Source organism: Diplotaxodon limnothrissa, linkage group LG23 (genome assembly GCF_057381915.1).
Source record: "Diplotaxodon limnothrissa isolate DT_005_m linkage group LG23, D_limnothrissa_male_GT1.1, whole genome shotgun sequence".
NCBI lineage: Eukaryota > Metazoa > Chordata > Actinopteri > Cichliformes > Cichlidae > Diplotaxodon > Diplotaxodon limnothrissa.
Genome location: NC_140617.1, coordinates 5,123,565 through 5,147,512, shown reverse-complemented (window position 1 = coordinate 5,147,512; position 23,948 = coordinate 5,123,565). Strand labels below are relative to the sequence as shown.

The 23,948-nt window shown below is 38.6% G+C and overlaps 1 protein-coding gene across 2 annotated transcripts; it reads left to right on the top strand.

Moving 5' to 3' along the window:
- The first annotated feature begins 1,170 nt into the window (after positions 1 to 1,170).
- bsg (basigin) lies at positions 1,171 to 16,268 on the top strand. 2 transcript variants are annotated; one of them, XM_085347422.1, is made up of 9 exons: positions 1,171 to 1,368; positions 8,629 to 8,979; positions 10,612 to 10,780; positions 11,533 to 11,621; positions 12,305 to 12,444; positions 12,730 to 13,003; positions 14,803 to 14,827; positions 14,955 to 15,027; positions 15,165 to 16,268. In XM_085347422.1, the coding sequence occupies exons 1-8, from the start codon at positions 1,305 to 1,307 to the stop codon at positions 15,013 to 15,015; spliced, it is 1,173 nt and encodes a 390-aa protein (XP_085203548.1). In that variant the 5' UTR covers positions 1,171 to 1,304; the 3' UTR covers positions 15,016 to 15,027; positions 15,165 to 16,268. The 2 variants fall into 2 exon arrangements, with proteins under 2 accessions (XP_085203548.1, XP_085203547.1); XM_085347421.1 differs by lacking the exon at positions 8,629 to 8,979.
- Positions 16,269 to 23,948: the final 7,680 nt, after the last annotated feature.

Below are 23,948 nucleotides of genomic sequence, written 5' to 3'. Positions count from 1 at the left end.
AATAGCTATTCAGTTGGGACTAGCAACTCGTTTTGTTAACGACTACTAGCAAAATGTAGAGTATGACAACATTTCTGTGTGTTTAGTGGCTTTTTGCATTAGTCCCCATCTATCAATATATTACTGACTTTTCACAAGTACTCGGTAAAGCTGTTTTGATCCTGCAACTAATGATCCATTGACTCTTTGTTTGCTTTCATTCTGATGTATGGAAGGGGATTCTTCACATAAGTATCACCAAACTGGGATAGACTACTGGGAGGACTGTTATTTTTAGTTGTTGCAATACTTGGGTGAGAGCTTTCTTTAGATTGTAAAGAGTTTTTTTTTCTTCTTTTTTTGTAATATGTTCTGAGCTCTCTTTTCTTCAAACAGATGGAATATTAACCTGAGGTGCAGTACTATGGAGAGTCTAGACTTATGATTTTTAAAAAATACATAATGTGAATATGTATTGGCTTTATTTTTCTAGAGCTGCAGGTTTTGCAAATCTTTTAATAACAGAAACCTGAATAAAATGAAAATATTTAAATATTTCATGTTGGAGTATTTTTTATATTTCCAGAAGAATTATCTTATTTAACCCCCGCGACCCTGAAAAGGATAAGCAGAAGCGAATGGATGGATGGATTATCTTATTTAAATATTATTTAATATTCATTCCAAAACTCCATTTGTTTTTACTCTAGCCATTTACCTGTGAAGAACAGCCTACGTTTAGGTTGGATGTGTTTTCCCAAACAAAACTAGTTGAAATTTTTTATTCTTCTTCTAATGTCCTTTCCTCTGTGTTTTTTTATTTCCTGCTTTTGCTTTAAATTGCCTCATAGGCACCGCAGTTCTATTCATACTTCTTTTCTATTTTCTGCTATTGATTCCTTTCCTTACATTTAATTTATGTAAACATCTCCTTAAAAACACTGACATACTTTGAACGTCTAATCTAGATGAGTTTCCGTTTCAGACTGCGATTCAGAATGGTGGCGTGATTAGCTTTGAGCTAAACTTCAAATGTATTAAGATATTGTGATGCTAAAACAAAAATAGAATTTTATTAAATGGAATATAAAAATGGAACAAGGTTTTACTTTGGGTTGCATGAATTATACAAAAAAGTAGCCACGCCTCTAAAAACGTCACGGTGTACGTGCTGATCAGGGCGTGTGCGTGAGGTGAAAACTGGAGGACAACCGCATCGGCTCAGCTCCGGGCATTCAGTCCGTACAATCAGCGGAGAGAACATTCAGCTAAACGCGGTTAACGTTGAGGTTATTCGACGACCTAGTAAATATTTATTATCAACAATGAAGTTATTGTGGGCTGTCACTGCCCTTCTGTTGAGCTGTTGGCGAGCCGATGCCTCCACAGGTAAGAATTCTGTGTCAGCCATGTTGTTCGAAGATGTAGACTTTGCATTGACTGCGAATATTATCGTTATTAATTTATTTGTTTAGATTTCAGTGTCCCTGCTTTGTAAAAGTAATGTTTGTCGCATTTGGTATTTTATTTTTCATTCTCGATGTTGAATACCGTTCTATATAAAAACCTAAAAGCTGTCCTTAAACGGTTAGAAACATGATGTCGAAAACATAGGCGTAGCATTGTTGCTAGCTAGCCGATTTGCTTCTGTGCGATACATAAAAACCCTTCCAACCGCTTCGTGACACATGGTATATATCGCTAGTATTACAAATCTCCTTCGCCTCGTTCTTTCTTGTTCATTTAGAACGCTCCTTGTGTCGAACAATTTCTGGGTGATGTTATTTTAAGATTTTCCAAACGTTAGCTAATAGTAAATGTGAGGTCACGTGGGACATGTTAATTTACAACAAATGGTGGAAAATAAGCTTGTTTCAAGTTGCTTCTAATCTTTTACGTTGCTCAAATGTAACTGGCAGTTGCGTAATGTTCTAAACATTTGCTAACAGTTCGTACTGTTCGTTATCTTGTGGGGTTTTTTTAACGAACACAGGACTCGGTTTTCTCAATCTACTGAAGACTAAAATTGCCCTTTCTGTGTGTCCCTTAATGATCGGCCATGGCTTACAACATCAAAACTGCTCAGCTTGAATACCGATAGCATGTTCATACTAAATGTAGACGATCAGCCGGTTGACCCAGACAGTCTCCAGTATTGGAGGCGTCACAAGACTGTATTTATTCGATGTGTAGCATTGTCATTATGAGCTGGTAATTTTAGGTGAGGCTCTTTGGAAGACTGAACAACTCTGGTCTTGAAATTTCTTTAATGAACTATCTTAAATGTTGAATTTTGGCTCACACAAATTTGATCAGCTCTACTTAGTAGAGATGACTAATTTTCCGCTCAGAATTTCATCACAAAGGCAATCCAGAGAAATGAGGAACTCCGTGTACTGAGACCTTGTAAAATGTTAGTAATTTGATTACCAGTAGAGGATAAAACCACTGGAACCTTAAATTTTGTGGAGCTTGTACCGGTGCACAGTATGTTTGGTTGTTATGTGTACATGCACTTAAGCCAGAGCCAGAAGCCCTCATGCCTTTCATTGTTTTCTGCTTTGGAAAAAACAGTTCTGGAGCAGATCACGAGTAACACTAGACCTCCCATGAGTTTCACCTCCTTGTTAGTTGTTAGTTTAACTTTGGCATGAAAAGTAGGCTACAGAGTAGACGGGTAGATAAGACTGTTGTTGTTTTTGTGTGAGTGAGAAGGGGAGCAAGCAAGCATTAAAAAAGCAATTTTAACACATCAGTTGTTCAGTATTCAGTTCAAGTAATTTTGTGAATGGTGTTCAAAACACACCCATTTTGTTATTGGCCACCATTTTGAGTCTGCTTAACTTGCTCTCAGTAAAATTATGCTTTAATGATAAAAGCGTCTAAGCATTAGTGCTGAAGGTGGCAGATTTTTTTTCTCTCCTCCTATCCATTTGAGTGTTCACGTTCATCCTTTATGGGTCTCCTGTAGCCAAATTATTAAAGAGGACAAAGTGTTCTATTTGATTAGTGCCCTCTAGATCCATAGTCCAAAATCTGGGTGGTGGGTGGGAGTGAGACCTATTTATGTAGGCATATGCTACAGAGGGCTATTTGTATTGAAATTATTTCCAAACAATTTTTTTTTCTTTAATACATGCTTAAACAAAGACTTTAAATCACCTGTGTATTCATTGTAGCCGTTTAACAGTTTTGTGCCCATTTTTATTTTTAAATTATTGATGATCATAATAATAATAATAATAATAATATTAATATTAAAAAGATGTTACTAGAACCACCACCTTCTATACATAGTTATTACATCAAACCTCCAAGTAAAGTACAAAGCAAGGCTGGGTCTCCCTATTCTAAGCCAGTTAATAGGTCGAATAGCTATTCAGTTGGGACTAGCAACTCGTTTTGTTAACGACTACTAGCAAAATGTAGAGTATGACAACATTTCTGTGTGTTTAGTGGCTTTTTGCATTAGTCCCCATCTATCAATATATTACTGACTTTTCACAAGTACTCGGTAAAGCTGTTTTGATCCTGCAACTAATGATCCATTGACTCTTTGTTTGCTTTCATTCTGATGTATGGAAGGGGATTCTTCACATAAGTATCACCAAACTGGGATAGACTACTGGGAGGACTGTTATTTTTAGTTGTTGCAATACTTGGGTGAGAGCTTTCTTTAGATTGTAAAGAGTTTTTTTTTTCTTCTTTTTTTGTAATATGTTCTGAGCTCTCTTTTCTTCAAACAGATGGAATATTAACCTGAGGTGCAGTACTATGGAGTGTTAAGTGATCACATGCTGGAATAATGTTGTGGCCTCAAGGTCTCCATGATGGTCACGTGACTAAAAAACATAAATTGGGATGAACAGTTCAGTGTAAAAGCGTCAATATATTTATGTGGCTATTGAAAATAGCCTAACAGGTTTTAGCTTATTGTCAAATAATCCTCCACATGTACTTTTTTTTTTTTTTTTTTGAGTACACAGAAATGTAGCACGTCAGACTGATTCTCATGTTATTAGTGCAGAGGGCTATTTGTAGTGAATTGGATTAACATTCATGTTGTCACTCTGAGGTTGAGGCCTAAACTATATTTAATTTTGAACTTTTAAAAAGCATGTGCTTTTAAGGTGACCTTTGGTAATCATGGAGAAGCCATTCTAAACTAGGAAACTGCAGCTCTTGTTACAGCGTCACAGATGTTCTTCTTCTGTCTGGTCTATATCTATTGTTAAATTGGAAATTTTGTAGTTTTAGTTGAAGAGAATGTAAGCCTAACTGCATCCAAGTGGTGTCTGGGTAATGATCACATTTAGAGTCCAGGGACACCCCTTTAGACATAGCACTTTTTGCAGGTGGCTAAACTCTGCCACTCTTGGCAGTGGACACTTGAAATATACCTGTTTGGAAAAAAAAAAAAATCTGTATTTCATTAATGTACAACGAAAGTTAAACATGTATAAGATCCAGCAGCTCTTGACACCATTAAGTAGGTCAGCGGCTATGCAAACCCATGCAGTTAATTAGTACTTCTAATGTTGAGATGAGCAGTTTCATACAAGTTGGTTGGGCATAAACTGACACATAACTTCAACCAGGGCAATGCATAACCACATTCTGTACAGGCTGGTGGACACTAACCTGCAAGAACAGCAGGCTCTGAGCGCTGTTAACATTAGCCAAACTCGGCAAACTGATTTAACATGTGGTATGTGCAGTGTTATATGAACATTTCTGTGACAAATGTGTTTATGACACCGGCAGGGGTCATGTAGTTGATATTTTTTTTCATTCATTCAAAAACATTTTCATTCAACCTCATCTGCTTTTTTTTTTTTTTTTTTTCATGTTCTTTCATTCATTGTAAATTGTGTTAATTTCATCAAAAGCTTCTGCATGCTTCTTTTGTGGGTTTTTTTTTTTTTGTTTGTTTGTTGTTTTTGTTTTTTTTCCCACCTACCTTTAGGGATGACCTGGGAAAGCTTTGTTTTTTTTGTTTTTTAAAGACGAAACGTTCCAAGGTATTGTGTAACTGCTAATACTTAATGCTGGCATTTAGTCTATGTAATCCAGTGTACAACTGGATTACAAAGACTACACTTGATATTAACAGAGCAATGAATCCTATAAATTAGATTGATCAAAAACAAATGGAAAATACAAAAAGGACTCAAATTTTATTTCAACACATTTCGGCAGTCTTAGAGTCCAGACAATAATTTAAAAAAAAAAAAAAAAAATTGACAGAAAATTTGTTTGGCTGTGGCTTGGCTTTACATCAGCTTGGTCATCCCTATTTGCCTTTAATTAGATCTTGGAGATATGGCTTAAAAAAAATCACATTTCAAAACTTTTCAAAAGTTTTTCCTTTGCAGTGGTGCAGTTTGACCCCCATTTCAAAAGCCTAAACATGGTCACAGTTAATTTCAGCTTCCACCAGAATGATGAAAACACAGCCTTTGGCCTGAAGGATTGAAGGATCATTAACGGTTGTCTGCACCTACCTTTGTCAGCCATTCTTGGCAGTCTGACTGAGAGATCACATACTTGGGAAAAGCATTCTTCCATAACACAGTGGGGGTCATAATTTTATGCTTTTTGTAGCTTAATTAGATGTTTTTGAGAGCGGTGACACAGTGTCCCTCAAAGCATTATCAGAGATTTTTCTTTTTAATTAAATAATTTTCCTTAAATGTAGCTGAAGGAAGCATTAATGGTTAGCAATCATGCTGTAAATGGTAAATGGCCTGCATTTGTATAGCGCTTTTCTAGTCCCTAAGGACCCCAAAGCGCTTCACACTACATTCAGTCATTCACCCATTCACACACTGGCGATGGCAAGCTACACTGTAGCCACAGCTGGGGCTCACTGACAGAGGCGAGGCTGCCGGACACTGGCGCCACCGGGCCCGCTGACCACCACCAGTAGGCAAACATGGGGTTAATATCTTGCCCAAGGATATTTGGCATGCAGCCAGGAGGCAGCCTGGGATCGAACCACCGACCTTCTGATTAGTGGCTGACCTGCTCTGCCACCTGAGCTACAGCCACCCCATAAGTACAATGGCAGGGGTTACACTAATCAAACTGGACTTTGCTCATGCTCGACACAGAGCCTGTGTGAATACATACAAAGTTACTCAAATTGGTTAATAACCCACTGGGGCCCAGGGTGTAATTGGCTGTTTTTGACTACTTTTTATTTTACCTTTATATTTCACATTTAAAAACTATTTATCTTGCCTTGGTTAACATTACTTTACTTGATCTAAAAACCACAAAGTAGGAAATTTTATTTATTTTTACTTTTAATGCAAAATGTATAACAAATTTTAAAGACTTTTTTTTTTTTTTTTTTCTGTGTGTACAACCATTTAAAACTGTTACAGAAATTTAAATTGCAGAACAATTAGGCGTCATAATAAGATGCCACACAAATTATCTGTGATACTAGAGCAGGGCGATATGACCAAAAATAATTTATCATGATCCATCCATCCATTCGCTTCCGCTTATCCTTTTCAGGGTCGCGGGGGGTGCTGGAGCCTATCCCAGCTGTCATAGGGCGAGAGGCGGGGTACACCCTGGACAGGTCGCCAGTCTGTCGCAGGGCCAACACACAGGGACAGACAACCATTCGCACTCACATTCACTCGCACATTCACACAATGGCAATTTGGATTTTCCAATTAACCTATCCCCTCAAGCTGCATGTCTTTGGACGGTGGGAGGAAGCCGGAGTACCCGGAGGGAACCCACGCAAACACGGGGAGAACATGCAAACTCCACACAGAAAGACCCCGGCCTGATGTTGGAATTGAACTCAGGACCTTCTTGCTGTGCGGCAACAGTGCTAACCACCGTGCCACCGTGCTGCCCTTTATCATGATATACATTTGAAAATTTACGATAACTATATAATTGACACTAGACAAAATACTTTGCAACTCCACAACTTTATTCGTGCAAAAAAAATAAACGTATTTGATCAGCTGTTTTTTTTATGTGCATTAAAGTTATATAAAAAGTTAACAGTGCAAATTCCTCGCTGACAGTTTAACCAAAAGGCATTGCCAGTAGAAATTGGCCGACATATCCTCAGCATAACCATGTATAATATCCAAAAAACTTAAAAAGAGGTTATACACACAGAATACTGTAATACTATGCTGAAGCACAGTACGTATCACTCTGCGAGGCTCCGGCCTACGATAGCCGCAACGCTCCGACAATCCATCAAGCGGTGCAGGTTCGTAGCTTAGCAAAGTCGTACTAAAACATTTGACAGATTTTTGAGCGCCGTGTACCACATAAAATCGTTTCGGGGTCAGTAAACACAACCAGAGTTCATACATAAAGCACATGGGATTATAAGGAGCACTGATTTTCAGAAAATTCAGAGGATTGATTTCAAGTGTGCCGTATTTTCCAAAAAACACTGTAATAATGATGGCCCGCTAGCATGCTCTACCAAAAATAGTGTTTTGTTGTGTATCTGATGGGCGAAAGCTAAACCAGTTCCACACCACTGAAGTTGCAGCATTTTTACAAACCAGTTCTGGTTCATCTGTTTCATTCAACAATCTGCTTTCGCCCTTTTCATTCTGTCGCCGCCATGTGCGTATGAAAACAAAGGCACTGCGCATGCACGTTTTACCCATATTCTATCGCAATATTTCATTTTCTTATCGTTGCCCGACATTATACCAGTATTACCGTGAACGGTATGATATGGCCCAGCCCTATGTGATACCCCCACAAGATATTTTTTTTTTTGTCCACCACAAGCACAGGAACACATCACAGGCCAAAAACCTGCCAGCTTGACAACAGAAGGTGTTTCATTCATCCTGTTTTCTACCTGGAGACAGATTTGCATTGAAATCTGCCTTTATGGGGCTCTTTGGCAACAACTTTGGCATTCACTAGTGTCCTCTTTGTTTTGAGACAGAAAACAAAACAAACGAATAAACTACACAATAACTATATACTGCAAACACACCAAATGTCACACATCTTTCACGTCTCAAAACTAGCTTTTTATACTGCTCTTTCACTTTATGTAGCCTATCAAGACAACTTAACAACTTGTATATAGTTTAAATGGAGACTCGGAGTGGCTGCATCTTGTTGCTTGTTCCTCATCTTAAATCGGTCATGTGTTTTGGACACGCCAGTGCGTCTGGGCACCCCAGAGGGTTAAATCTCTAGATGGACACAAGATTAAGTGTAACAGTTATCTAAAACTTGATTAGCTTAAGGGAGTGTTATACTCTATTTCCCCTAGAGCCAGCCCAGTCAATACAAGCTAGTCAGAACCTACAGACCTTATATTGGATATCAATGTTTTCATTAATCTACCCAGCATTAATAAGAGGACAAAATGATTACAAACATTTCTACAGAAATTGGGTGAACATGATGCTCTGATCTGTTTTTTTTTTTTTTTTTCTCTTCTGAGTGTGTGTGCTTACTTTCATGTTTTTATTTCATTTGTGTATTAACTGTTTTTCTTTCTCTTTCCTACTTTGTTGCTTTTTCACCATTGCACTCTACCATCAATTCATTAAATCATTTGGTTTGCTTTAACCCCATCACATTCAAAAATGTTCAATTTGTTTGCTGGGCTTACTTTAAAACTGTGCTCAGCGGGTTTTATCAAGTCCCCTTTGTCTCAGATGAAGCTAACCAATGACAGTGGAGAGCTGCATTGCGAGGTTGTAGGGAACCCTATTCCTGAGGTGCAGTGGTGGTTTGTAGAGGGCGAGGAGCCAAATGAGACTTTTACTCAGCTGTTTGATGGGGCACGGAACGACCGTGTGAAAATAAATGCCACATATATAGCACATGCCACTAGCACCATACACCTCACTAGCCTGACCCTTGAAGACTCTGGCACATATGAGTGCCGTGCTTCCAACGACCCTGACCGCAATGAACTGAAGAAGACGCCAAAAATCAAGTGGATCCGCTCGCAGGCAAACGTTATTGTGATTGAAAGTGAGTGGCAGAGTGAACCTGAGGAGACCCCCCAGTCAAAGTAGATGACTGTTACCTCCTCATTAGTTAAGTCCCGGACATTAATCTCCTGTTACATACCTCTGCCGTGTTTCCCGGACCAGAACTTTCCATCCTGCTTCACCCAGTAAACACACTCCTCCTCCTTTCCTGAGAAGGTCCAAGGTTGTTCCCTAGTAGAAAATGAACCTCGTCTTATGACATCCATAGCTCCCTAACCCTGTATTATCTGACACAGTACATATGTTCAATCTGATGCCTTTTTTCCCCTCTCGATTTAAGGCTTGGGTAGTATTATGGTAGGTTTTCTTGTATATAATACTGGTCATAAGGTTGGAAATATGCAAATGGCTCCTTCAGGATTATTATTGTACATGAACAAAGTAATATTTGATCGGTTTAACTATTTAGTCATAAAACCAAAAAAGGGGCGTCAGATTAGCTTTGCTTCTTGTTAGAAATTTAATTTGCTTGCATTTTCCTTAATTGGTACTAACACTGGCAATGCCCCTATTGTTCATGCTTGTAGACCATCCCTGTGGCTTATAGCCTACTGAACAGTAGGTACAGAAGATGGCAACTAACTGTAAAAATGGATTCTCAGCCATGGGGCATCTTTCTGCCTTGTGGCCCAGTATTAATTATTTATTTTCTTTTTTGTGAACTTGGAGTAATGTTGCTTTATCCAATTGGAGCTTCATTTTAAACATCTTTAGTTCACCATTATCACAATTGGCTGTTAAACTTACAGTTTTTATTGCTGTTGCTTCTTCTGCATGAATTAAATAATTTTTCCCCATGACCTTTCTGTAGCTCATTACCTTTCCAGTGTAATTCCCATTCTCCCTCCCACGAGGGGAGCTCTCCACCTTTTTCAGAAAGTTCTGTGCACCTGTATAGAACTTGTGCGTGTGTCACATTGTTTTCATGGTTTATTTGTCATCATGTTTTGTTTTATTTCTCCCATCTTATTAATCTTTAAACTTGTAAAGTAGTTTGAACATGTTAAAGCTTAGTTGGAAATCATTGGATTTTTCTTTGACCAATCAACACTCAACAATTGTCTTAGCAAAGCTGACACATAAATGTGTACCTGACAACATTGAGGCTAGTAGGCAAGTTGGATAGTTTGCCTCTACATTTAATTTTAAAGTTTTTTTAATTTTTTTTATTTATATATTCTTTTTTTTTTTTTTTTTTTTTTTCCACTCCTTGCTCATTGGTGAATGAGCGCATAGGATTGTCATATACATGGAATTTCTACAACATTTTTATGTTGTAGCCTCTAAATTGAGATGTGGAGTTATTTGACTCGTTAGAATAATCCAACAGAACCACAGGGAATTTTTCACAGGATGTGTATAATTTTTTTCTTTCTTTTGAAGAGGTTTTCTATCATTTTTCCCTCCCTGTGATGTCATCGTGTCAAATAGAATTTTTTTTTTTCTTTTAAAGACAGCTGTTGAGTGTCAAGATCTAAATGTAAATTGTAACTGTATCTTATAAGCAATCAGTGGCAATGATGCATTTGAAGCCAATGCTGTTTGTTACTTGGTATATTTATAAATAATGTGTTATGTTCAATTTTTTTTTCTTTTCTTTACTCAATTTAAGCACCAAACATCCACACTGAACCTTCTGAAGTCACCAACCAAACCTCTGCTGTGCTCAGCTGCAACCTCACAGATGCCGGCATGTCCAGTAAGGGCTCCCACTGGACTTTTAATGGCAAAATCATTGAAAGCTCCAAAAAGGATGGCAACATACATCACACTACCCACAAGTAAGCAAAAAAAAAAAAGCATCCATGTGCCATGTAGGCAGGTCTGTCCTGCTGGTCTTGCAGAATATTATGCTGTTTACCATATGCTGGTAAAGCGAGAGACCTTTTCCAACAGAAGCCTTTTGTGGGCCAGACATATTTAACTAATTAGAAACACTGAGTGACTAAAATGATTGGCTAAGTATAATTGGCTTGTAAATATTTACCATTGCTGTGCCTTAAAGTGCTATGTTTGGTATACATGCCTTTTGCTATCCTTCATTTTCTCGTCTTTGTCTACGATCTCCCCCTCTCACTACTTTCTCTTTGGCTTTAGCAGCAGAGCTAGGGGCACCATACAGGCATTTCACTGCTCTTGATTAGCAGAGAGATGGACTGCATAGACGTGCAGCTTTACTGGTAGTCTTGGCAGCCGTGAAAGCTGTGTGCTCACTTTGCTTGACCTTAATTCCCCATTGGAGATAGAATGCAGGATTGTACAGGATAGTAGCACCAAACAAAAGGTCGATTGTAATAAAGGGGGAAAATATGAAATATTTGCTGGGTGGATAAGCAGCTTTAGTTTTACCACGCTCTTGAGCATAAATGGAGATCTATTGTGAATTTTCTACTTGGCAGAGTGGAAAACTAATCGCCATCATTAAAGGGGTTTCAGCAGTGGTCCTAAGTCACTTGTTGGCTACTAATGTCTTAAAGAAAAAACAAAGCTTGTTAAACTATTCTCAAATAAATGATTCTTTTTCTTCCCATAGATTGGAGAAGATCACTCATGCCAATAGTGGAAAGTATGAATGCGTGTTCTTGACTGATCCAGAAGTGAAGCAGACCATTGAAGTCAGAAGTAAGTAGAGAGTTGCATATCAAAGATGTTTTCAGAGATAAGTTAACATTTTTTGTTCAATTTCAAATAGTTTTTAAATAATACCCTGCAGATTAAAAATATAGACTTGTACTACATTGCAATATCTTGAACTATTGGTTTAGGTTACAGGAGTCATGTGGTGTTACGTTATGTTGTGCTCTGGTGAATGGTCAAAGGGTCTTTATCATGAATCCATGCTGTCATACTGAATGCTTGAAAATGTGAAATTGACATTAACTGTGTAGTGGTGGGTTTTTTTGTTTTGTTTTTTCTCCTCCCTGACTTCTAGAGGAGCTTTGCAGGTTGGGGAGGGAATACACGTTTCCTGTTATTTCTGACTATTTCGATGATGTTTGTTGATGATTGTGCTTTGCTAATATTCACCATAATTAACACAATTATTTCAATTGTTTTTATAAAAAAAAAAAAATCTATATTGTTGGAGCTACAAACTGGGTGGATGTTACTTGCATGTGAGGGGAAAAAATCAGTTTCCACATAACAGAATTATTTGAAGAACTTAAATATGTCTGAGAGCATTTTAAATGATGTATTGCTTTCTGTTTTTAGGTGTCCTATAATAATTATGTGAAATGGGGTTATTTAATCTACTGTTTACTGTCATATTGTAGTTTGAATTAATGTACCATTTCTTGCTGTAGCACTTCCCCATGTCGCTGCCTACAAGCACTCTGAGCACGGCAATGAAAATGACAAAGTTGTGCTGGTCTGTGTGAGTCATGGATATCCACTACCTACTGATTGGCTCTGGTTCAAGCAGAACAACGAGGAAACCCAAGTTGTGAGTTTCTGTCACACTCAGAATGATATTAATGTTCACTAACACTTTAGTTAATATTGTCTCAAGTTGAAATTTCTACAAGCTCTCACAGTGCATACCTGAGCATTACGATTATATTTAAAAAAAAAAAAAAAAAAAACCTCATTATCATCAGCAGTCTTAATGTTTCACTGTAGATATGGTCTTATTCCAGTTCACTAAACTGTGCATAATTCTGGCTTAGTTTGCCAGTGAATGACAAACATGTTTTGGGTTTTAACCACTTTGTTATTCACTAACCCTCAGAGTATCACCAATGGAACTGAGAAATATGAGATCAAGAATACCCCCAACAAGACCAGTCTGACCATTAACAACCTGAACATCGACAGTGACCTCGGGCATTACATTTGCTCTGGAAGTAACGAACTCGGCGTAGCTACTGACAAAATCAACCTGCGTGTCCGCAGTCGCTTGGCTGCTCTCTGGCCCTTTCTTGGCATCGTGGCAGAGGTCATCATCCTTGTCACGATAATCTTTATCTATGAGAAGAGGAGAAAGCCTGATGAGGTCAATGACGGTATGTATGCTATGTCCCCTACACCACTCATTACATCCTTATTTATTTCATATTGAAATTGCAATTAGCACAATGATGCAACACTGCCTTCATCTTTGATTTTTAGCAATGAAGAAAATGCTGGGATTTCAACAGTTCCCTTGCAAATATCAGCATAAGCTGAAGTCATTATGTAGTGACTCCTCACAAGTATCTTTGCCGGTTGGCTGCAATAGTTGGTGACTTCCAAAACCTTTTGGGCCATTTTGATATTATTAGGAATTCTTAGTAGAAAAAACTACATACCATTTTATTATTCCATGGTTTTTGTGTAATACCAGCTACCGGCTGTTTGTCAACCTGCAGCTCCTCTTTTTGCGGGAAAGACTTGTTCTTTTTCATAAGTCATTTAACTACAATTAAAACCAGAACACTTCAAACTGTAGACCTAGTGTACTAAGCAATGAGATCAGAAAATTGAATGCCCTTTGAGACTATGAAAGCAACGTGTTGGTTTTTATGGAGAGATGCAGGATGTAGTTGAATTTTTTTTTTTTTTTAATTTATTTATTTATTTTTTTGTTTTTTTTAACTATTATTTTTCATTTTGAAAATAAAGATCAGGAAATAGCTGCCACCACTGTGTAAAGAATCTGTGTTAGAAATTTTATTTTATTTTTTTATTATTTACATTTTTACTTCTCTGTTCGCTGCTGATTTTGCATTTTGGTAAGTGAACAAAACTGCATGTCAGACTGAAGTGGTTGAACTGAGATGACCGCGTGGAAAAGGCAGTGGGAGTCTGAATGAACTGCTTTCATAGTAACCACTTCTAAGAGGAATGCGCTCAAAGACTTGTTCACTCTTTCACTGGCCCTTAATCTTACAGCGCAAGCTTCAAATATTTCTTTCACTTTGTTTTGGTTTTTAAACACGTGTGTTTGAGCCAATGAAAGAGTCAAATGAGACACTTAAACTGCTCTAATGGTTTGACATGAATTTGGGTAGGTTGAAAAGAGGTCTCAACTATTTGTTTGCATGCTTTGTGCATCTTGTACTATATGCATGATACATAATAGGCAACCTTCTCAAGATCAGTATATCATATACCATTTGTGTCATTCATCATTTGGCTGCAGAGGTAGCCTACTTTTTGCCATACTGTGAATACATGCTGTTTGGGTGTGAATATGGCCAGAGGACATACAAGGATGTGTGTTAGCTCTGCCACTTTAAAGGTGTTTACTGTTGTTACCACAGCAGTGCACTGTAGTCTTCCTTTGGTCTTCCTTTGCTTGAATTGCATGAGCCTCTGTGATACAAAGGGGGGAATCAAGCCAGTGCAAAAAAAAATGTTCACGTTAAACATTATTACACGACATGCCAAAAGCCACATTAGAATAGAATAGAATACTTTTATTTGTCAATTTCTTCAAATGTACTTGCCATACAAAGGAATTGAAATTACGTTTCACACTGTCCCATGCGTAGACATTGACAACAATAAGGTGCAGATGCACAACAAAAACAGCCCTAACAATAAAGTAATAAATAAATTATATGATATGACTAAGAACAAATGATTGTAATTGTTAAATGGGTTTTATGTAAATGTCAGAAATGCAACAGTTGGGCATGCTTCTATTTGTGTTTAGTTGGATTTAATCATAACACCATTGCAGTCATGTTACCGATTAAAACGTTTGCTACTATCATTGTGGGCTGGGGATGGCGTGGGTTTCTCACACCAATCAGAGAAAACATTTTAACTTTGTTTTTGTTTTTTTTCCATTTGTCATTGATCCTGTTTTGCTGTCCAGATGATGACTCAGGATCTGCTCCTCTGTAAGTGAAATCTTTGCTAATTACCTTGTGAAACACTTTGGTCAACTTTGTTGCTTTTAAATGTGCTATAGCAATAAAATTGACACAAACGCTGCTGTTGGAGCTCATTTTGTTCAATGTGTTTCAGGAAGAGCAATTCTAATGCAAACCACAAAGACAAGAATGTGAGGCAAAGGAACTCTAACTAAAAGCTGAAAGAGGTGAGTTAATATAATTGTTAAAATTAATAATGCATTTTGTGGGCTAGTCTGTGTCTGCAAATTTATTTGTAAGGAATGGGATATATATATTTATTTTTTTCAAAAAATAAAAGTTTCTTCCCCCCCCCCTTGCATAGATGGATGTCCAGACGACACTCCAGGATTCAGCTGCTGTGTGGCACAATATACTGTGCACCTTGCAATTTTAAGTACCTTTTTGTGCTTGGGTGTTTAATGTTTAAAAGAATATGATTTCCTCTTGGTTTGGTTTCTTCTATATCCCTCTCCACATTGTGCAGCCAGAGAACATAGTGTGAAATTTCTGCTTGAGACTATGGGGCAAATATTGCATGAGTTTTTAAATGCTGTTTTAGCCACGTGTGTTGTTGCAAAAATCATTAGTGTTCACATGAGGAATGCGTAGTTTGTGGTTATTTTCTGTTAATGCTGATGCTTCCTGCACTGACCTCAGTCATCAGTCATTGGTTTTATATTCTCCGATCTGAAATGGTGATCTATAAATCGAACCAAGATGCAATTAAAAGGATCTGAGCAGTTGTTTTGATCCTAATGAATCACTGCCACTCTGAATAGAAAATAATGAAGGGCATTTGAATTCACATGTTCTGTCCCTTCACCACAAACCTCCCTTAGCAGAGTTTTACACTTTGCCTTAACAGCCACCATTTCTTGTCTTTTTTGCATTTTGTTACCTACCACTAAATTTTAATGTGTTGCTGCAGAAATAATAGCTAAGATTCAATGTGTGCTACCTTTATTACCACAAGAAACTAGTGTTTTGAATAGGATTTTTTTTTTTTAAGCTTTTCCCTATTTAAATATTTTAGATTGCGTTTCTCATCGATGCTTTTGTTGCCGACTTCACATACACGGTTGAAGTTTAAGGACCAAGTGCAAGAGATGTTGCTTTTGTCAAATGCAACTTTTAATGCTACACACTTATACAGGCAAATTGCTGACAAATATTGGTTTTAGTTTTATTCGCTCAGTGTGATCAGAACTGGTTGTGTGCGACTGTTGGATCCTTGTCTCTTCCCCTTCATTGTATAGATGACTCAGAAGCCATATATTCCATTTAACCAAGAGTAGTGTTGTGATTGGATATTACCATTTCGGAATTGCACAGTTTGAGAGACCTAGTCAACCAGAATTGTGTCAATTGTTGTACTTTCCTTCTACATGGAACAACAACATCTCTGTACAACTTGCACAATATAAATTAAAGGTATTAAAATTTGTCTGGTCTTGTTACTCAACTACAGCTACTCAAGTGGTTTAGAAATGGTAAGCTACAATAGAAAGCAATCCTAAAGTGAAAATACTTGGTCTTGCAATTTAATGGAAACGTATTTAAGTATTTTATTATTGTCGTATCCAAGTTTTATTCTTTGGGGTTTGTAAATGAAATTAACAGCATTATAGCTTAATTGGTTACACTAAAATACATTGAGATTATTTTGGACGGTAAGGTTCATTGAACAAAAAACAAAGAAACAAATTTTGATATTTAAATGTCAACTTTTATAATCAATTTTGGCAGCAACTTCCCATTATAACAAAAAATAATCAGTTTCTTTCTAAACCAGCTCACTCACTGAAACAAAGTACCTGTTCTTAAGGCATTTACTCTTCACAGAATTCCAAGCTGTCCCCACCAGGGGGCAGCATTTCACTGTTGGGTGTGGAGGTTACTTGATTTTTTTTTTAAATTTTTTTTTTTTCAATCATGATTTGAGTTTTCCTGTTGTTATAAAATAAAATGAAGGTATTTTCTTAAGAACTTAGGTTGAATGAAAATTGACTGACCCCTAGTTCAGCTTTACTTATTCCCTTCAACACTGACTTTAAAGTCAGGTTATAACCTGAACAACATGCTATTACTTTGCAGAAATGTACAAAGTCAGTTTGAATGTGCTTAAATTACCAACAAATTGAAACTTACAAAAAGGGGAACTCAGATATGGCAGATACATGAAGCAGATTGTCCACGTGGTTGACCTCAAATTCCTGTTCCCAGCTTTTTTTTCTTTTCCATTTTTTTTAAGGGTAGTCAAACACACTGGGTCTCCTACCTGCTGCATTTGTAACAAAACAGTAGTGCATAGACAGACACACACACAATTGTCATGAGTGTCTGTGTTTAATCATTTGTCATGGGCTGTGTGCCAATTAAGAGACCGCACGCTTAAAGTACGCATACTACGTACGAGAAGTGCGGAAGTGAGAGGCTTGTGAAATGGGACGGTCTAGCCTTCGTCGCGTTACTCAGGTTGCCTAGGAACCATGATACTAACCGCGAGAAACGTTTCATACAGCTTTGTGTGACATAAATGAAGGAGAAAAAATGTTTGGGGGTTTTGTTTTTTTTTTTGGTCAATCATTTTTGTCATGACATCACTTTGAATAGTTGAGCCAATATTATATTTACTGTCAGATTATGATAGATATAGATATATCTAGATGTGTGTGGATGGATAGATAGCAGTGAGCTTGAACTCTGGGTCAAAGATTCAAGTTGCAGTTATTTATATTGCCTATCACCTTAAATCTTCACTCAAAGACAAGTATCTTTGACAGTGTGTATATATAGATGCATTATACACAAAAAATGTTCATTTAATATGTTGGCATTACATTACATTTGGCTTAATGCTTACATATGTGTAAAAAGAAAATGTATGAGCTGTGAAAACTGTTTCTGATAAAATGAAGAGTAGACTGATATGAAATATTCCTTTATTGGGTGAGAAAATCAGACCTTGTCATAACTGCTTTAAGTCACACAGAATAGATATCAGAGCCTTAAACAGGCTGACTTCTGCTAAATGGCAAAACTGAGCAGAAAGTATACAAACACATAACATCCTTATAGAATATGATGTAACACTATAGATCAACTTACCTCAGAATGTATAAACAATTACAGCAATATGATGCAACAAACACAGCAGTTCTACTAATCCAAAATACTCAAAGCTTCATAGAACTGAAACAAACATTTATTTTGAGGTCCATTCTGCTGCTGATACATACTTTAGGTTTCTGAATATTAAACATGTTGCTGCCTTTCATAGTGTGTAACAGAAAACACTGGAATGATAAAATTATTTGAACATTACCTAATAAGACTGATTCAGGACAGACAATGAGTTATTTTAAACTTTCCTAGCAGTCCTTCACAAACAGGGAACAGTCTGTCTATTCTCTCCATCTGTCAGCTACTGCTGGCTCTTCCTCCTCTTCCTCACACACTGCTGAGTTTGTCCTGGTGGATCATCAGGCGTGCAAAGCAGTCGGTCCTCACTCTGGACACTTGCACTTGGAAATCAAATGTGTGATAAGCTGCAGGATTCAAACATAAGTTTAACTTATAAATACATGTTCATACTTTTATTCCACAATCAGAGAGAAAGAAACAGAGAGAGTGCAGGACAGACAGACAGGTGACAGTCTCAGGTGTATACACTGCTACAAAATAGCACAAGAGAAGGAGGATTTAGTGTCTGTGTTATTACGAGTGCTAAACAAGAGTTCCCAGATTGTACAGTGGACACATGTGTGACTCCTGTGATTAAAGCATCTTTCTTTCTTTCAGCTTAACGAGTGAACCGTCAGCTCGTTCAAACACACGTTAAAGTCCGTTTGGCTCGACACCACCGAACAGAGACCGCGGTAAAGTGAGCCGTCATTTGTGAGCCGCGGTCAAGCCAGCCGCCTCTTATCCGCCGCATAAATTTCCTTGCGCTTTTACACCAGTCTTTACGGTAGCGCCTTTTCGCTTTATGTGCCGATTGAAAGCCTATACCCGCGCACACGTGCGCGCGCGCGCGCACACACAAATTACAATGAAACAGCCCGATACAGTCAATACAATTATGGAAATGTCAGAAATTCATTAAAAATCATCCTGAGTAGTTGATGTCCAACTTTCAACACATCCCTCCTCTGGGACACCTACTGTACCTGTGTGCCAAGTTTCATCCAGATTTACTGTAGAATTCCTCAGAAATTAAAGGAAACTTATATTCAATTCAATACAGTCAATACAATAGAATTATGTCAATTTTCAAAAATTCATTAAAAATCATCCTGAGTAGTTGATGTTCAACTTTCAACAGATTCCTCCTCTGGGACACCTACTGTACCTGTGTGCCAAGTTTCATCCAGATGTACTGTAGAATTCCTCAGAAATTAAAGGGTACTTGTATTCAATGCAGTCAGCCAATACAATATAATTATGTCAATTTTCAAAAATTCATTAAAAATCATCCTGAGTAGTTGAGGTCCAACTTTCAACAGATTCCTTCTCTGGGACACCTACTGTACCTGTGTGCCAAGTTTCATCCAGATGTACTGTAGAATTCCTCAGAAATTAATGGAAACATTTATTCAATCTAATACAGTCAGTACAATAGAATTATGTCAATTTTCAAAAATTCATTAAAAATCATCCTGAGTAGTTGATGTCCAACTTTCAACACATCCCTCCTCCGGGAAACCTGCTGTACGTCTGGGCCAAGTTTCAGCCAGATTTACTGTAATATTCTTCAGAAATTGCAGGGAACTTATGTTCAGTTCAAGAAAGGCTGAAAGACGACCACCACTGAACAAGACACACAAGCTGAAACGTCAAGACTGGGCCAAGAAATATCTCAAGACTGGTTTTTCTAAGGTTTTATGGACTGATGAAATGAGAGTGAGTCTTGATGGGCCAGATGGATGGGCCCGTGGCTGGATTGGTAAAGGGCAGAGAGCTCCAGTCCGACTCAGACGCCAGCAAGGTGGAGGTGGAGTACTGGTTTGGGCTGGTATCATCAAAGATGAGCTTGTGGGGCCTTTTCGGGTTGAGGATGGAGTCAAGCTCAACTCCCAGTCCTACTGCCAGTTCCTGGAAGACACCTTCTTCAAGCAGTGGTACAGGAAGAAGTCTGCATCCTTCAAGAAAAACATGATTTTCATGCAGGACAATGCTCCATCACACGCGTCCAAGTACTCCACAGCGTGGCTGGCAAGAAAGGGTCTAAAAGAAGAAAAACTAATGACATGGCCACCTTGTTCACCTGATCTGAACCCCATTGAGAACCTGTGGTCCATCATCAAATGTGAGATTTACAAGGAGGGAAAACAGTACACCTCTCTGAACAGTGTCTGGGAGGCTGTGGTTGCTGCTGCACGCAATGTTGATGGTGAACAGATCAAAACACTGACAGAATCCATGGATGGCAGGCTTTTGAGTGTCCTTGCAAAGAAAGGTGGCTATATTGGTCGCTGATTTGTTGTTGTTTTGTTTTTGAATGTCAGAAATGTATATTTGTGAATGTGGAGATGTTATATTGGTGTCACTGGTAAAAATAAATAATTGAAATGGGTATATATTTGTTTTTTGTTAAGTTGCCTAATAATTATGCACAGTAATAGTCACCTGCACACACAGATATCCCCCTAAAATAGCTAAAACTAAAAACAAACTAAAAACTACTTCCAAAAAATATTCAGCTTTGATATTAATGAGTTTTTTGGGTTCATTGAGAACATGGTTGTTGTTCAATAATAAAATTATTCCTCAAAAATACAACTTGCCTAATAATTCTGCACTCCCTGTAGGTCTGTTGACAGAGCTCTGTACAGGTCTGCTCGAGCTGACCTGAAAAGGGGTCCCACCTGTCCAGCAACAACACATGGCATGGAATAACAGACATCATAAACCACAGAGGCAGAACTGTGAAAACAGAAAACCTGAGTGTGCAGCTAGCAGAGGAAATAAACAGCTTCTTCGCCCGCTTTGAAACACCACAACAGCAGCATTCATCTGCCTCAGCCCTGCTCCCATCCTCATCCTCACCTGGTTCCTGCACCGCTCCATTCACTGTAACGGAGCACGATGTCAGATGTGTGTTCCTAGCAGTGAACCCCAGGAAGGCGGCCGGTCCAGACGGAATACGTGGTAAAGTGCTAAGACCATGTGCCCACCAGCTCACCCTCATCTCCACCAGAAGCTTCAACCTCTCACTGGATGAAGCAGCCATCCCATCCTGTCTAAAATCAGCCACAATCATCCCAGTACCAAAGAAGTCTCCCATCACCAGCCTGAACTATTATTGCCCTGTGGCCCTCACACCGGTAATCATGAAATGCTTTGAGAGACTAGTCCTTCAGCACACCAAGGATTACCTCCCCCCAGAATTCGACCCCCACCAGTTTGCATACCGTGCAAACAGATTCACAGAAGATGCCATCACCCTCCACTCGGTGCTGAGTCACCTAGAACAGCGGCAGAGCTATGCCAGAATGCTCTTTGTGGACTACAGCTCACCCTTCCACCACTCGCCCATTGAGAGCCTACTAACTTACTGCATCACAGTATAGTACAGCAGCTGCACTAAGGTGGATAGAGCCACCCTCCCAGCATGTTTGCAATGAGTAGGAGATGCTCTGTATCTCACTGTACAACTGTATAGTGACAAAGGTATTCGATTCTTTTCTAAAAATTGCTATAAACAGAGGAATCCAAACTGATGAAAAGTGGCAAATATTTTTTTTCAAATGACTATTTTTAGTGGATTTTTGATATAGAAGCAGAATGACAGAATGTTAAAAGAAGTTACTTTTAGTCATTCTAAGCTGGGCATTGTGTTCTCTGGCTGTTCAAAGCCATGGAACTTTAGACTTTCCAAGCAAATAATGATGGCCATACTGATGTTCTTTTCAGTACATTTTACTTTATGTTCATTTTCATTTTTATGATGTTTCTATTTTTACATAATTCCTCCCACATAGCAAAATTGGTATGGCCTGGATCTGTCCTACACAATGTGCTTACACATGGCCTGCGTACCGCAAAGAATGACGGCCCTATGGTGGCCCAGATCTGGTTTACCAGAGGTGGCCCACACATGAGCCAGCACAAGGCCAGTTGCAGACACACTGCTGGCCCTGTGCTGGCCCAGAACAGTTTCAGCTCTGGCCCCAGATGTCAGCCTAATGTGTACCTTAGCCATGTAAGCCATGTAATAACAACATGTGCTGGAACATAATAGTGCAAAAGTAACATGACGAAACTCTGTTCAGACAGTGAATGGACTGATTCTTATACAGCACTTTTTTACTCACCCATATTACTCAAAGTGCTCTATACAACATGTCACATTCACCCAATCAGGCCAAATGTGGCATGCCATCACATAAACAGTGCCATCTTACCATGCCAGAAGTCAGCCAGCAGTGCCGGCTTGACACCAGATCCAGGCAAGACCCGTCTGCTATGTGGGATGACTTGTTCTTTTGGCACTTTAGTTGTGGATTATGTTTGGGCTGTGTCTCTTGCCCTTTCAGTATTGTTTTCTTGTGCTTCTAAGTGTCCCTTTGTTTCTTTTTAGGTTATGTAGTATGGGTTAGAGATATTTTGTATGTTGATTTTGTTTAATAAATCCGCCTTTTGGATTATTCCCTGATGTGCCTGAGTTCTGTTATTTAGTGTCACTTTGAAAGGACACACATCCAGCATTGACATATAATTGTTCTTTCAATTTTTGATAAAGATTACAGTGAATTGAGATGTAACTTGGCCCAGAGGTACGGTAGGACGCCCAGAGTAAGAAAGTGTTGAAAGTTGGACCTCAACTATTATGGATGATTTTTAATGAATTTTTGAAAATTGACATAATTCTATTGTATTGACTGTATTGAATTGAATATAAGTTTCCTTTAATTTCTGAGGAGTTCTACAGTAAATCTGGATGAAACTTGGCACACAGGTACAGTAGGTGTCCCAGAGGAGGGATGTGTTGAAAGTTGGACATCAACTACTCAGGATGACTTTTAATGAATTTTTGAAATAAACATAATTGTAGTGTTTTGACTGTATTGCACTGAATATGAGTTTACTGTGATTTCTGAGTAATATTACAGTAAATCTGGGTAAAACCTGCCCCAGAGGTAAAGTAGGTGTCCGAGAAGAGGATTGTGTTGAAAGCTTGGCATCAACTTTTAAGAATGATTTTTAATGAATTTTTGAATATGCAACCAGACTGTCACGATGGCTGTATTGGGCTGTTCCATTGTAATTTGTGCGCGCGCGCGCGTGTGCGCGAGTCTAGGCTTTCAATCAGGATATAAAGCGAAAAGGCGCTACCGTAAAGACTGGTGTAAAAGCGCAAGGAAATTTATGCGGCGGATAGGAGGCGGCTGGCTTGACCGCGGCTCACAAATGACGGCTCACTTTACCGCGGTGAACAGAGGCAGCAATATAACATAGCTAACATTAACAGTGCAGTGAATCCTGCTTGTGCTGTGATATTCAGGACTGCAAACCGAGCAGCATCACTGACTTTCAGCTTGTTGTGTTTGTGGATATATGACTGACTTTAATTATCCATAGAATCATCACATTCTCTGTAAGATTAAGGCCGACTATTGAACGGCGTATATTTCAAAGTAAAGGCTTTAAAACCAAGTTAACGCTGAAAGTACAAACATCACTAATGTCACATAACTTTGCCGACATGTGGCCAACAGTAATGTTTTTCACTATTAAACATTCGCACATAAATAAGTGACATGATATTGAGTACTTACTTTTGACAGTTCACTCTTCGGCCGCTCCCTTCTGCCGTATTTTGCGGTAAAATTATCCACACCCACCGCCGCGCTATGAGTTGAGGGATATATGGGACCACGAAGCGTGCACCGGACCACGCTTGATATTTGGGGAAATCGACGGCGCATTTGGAGTACACTTCGGATTGGGACAGCCGCTGTCGCGTCGCTGTGATGTAATAGGTCTCAAAATGCGTACTTCGAGCGTGCGGTCTCTTAATTGGGACACTAGGATTTAGTACAAAAAAGATAAGCTAGTAGCAAATATGATGGGGGTTTTTTCTAAATCTTCACACTGTTCGTGG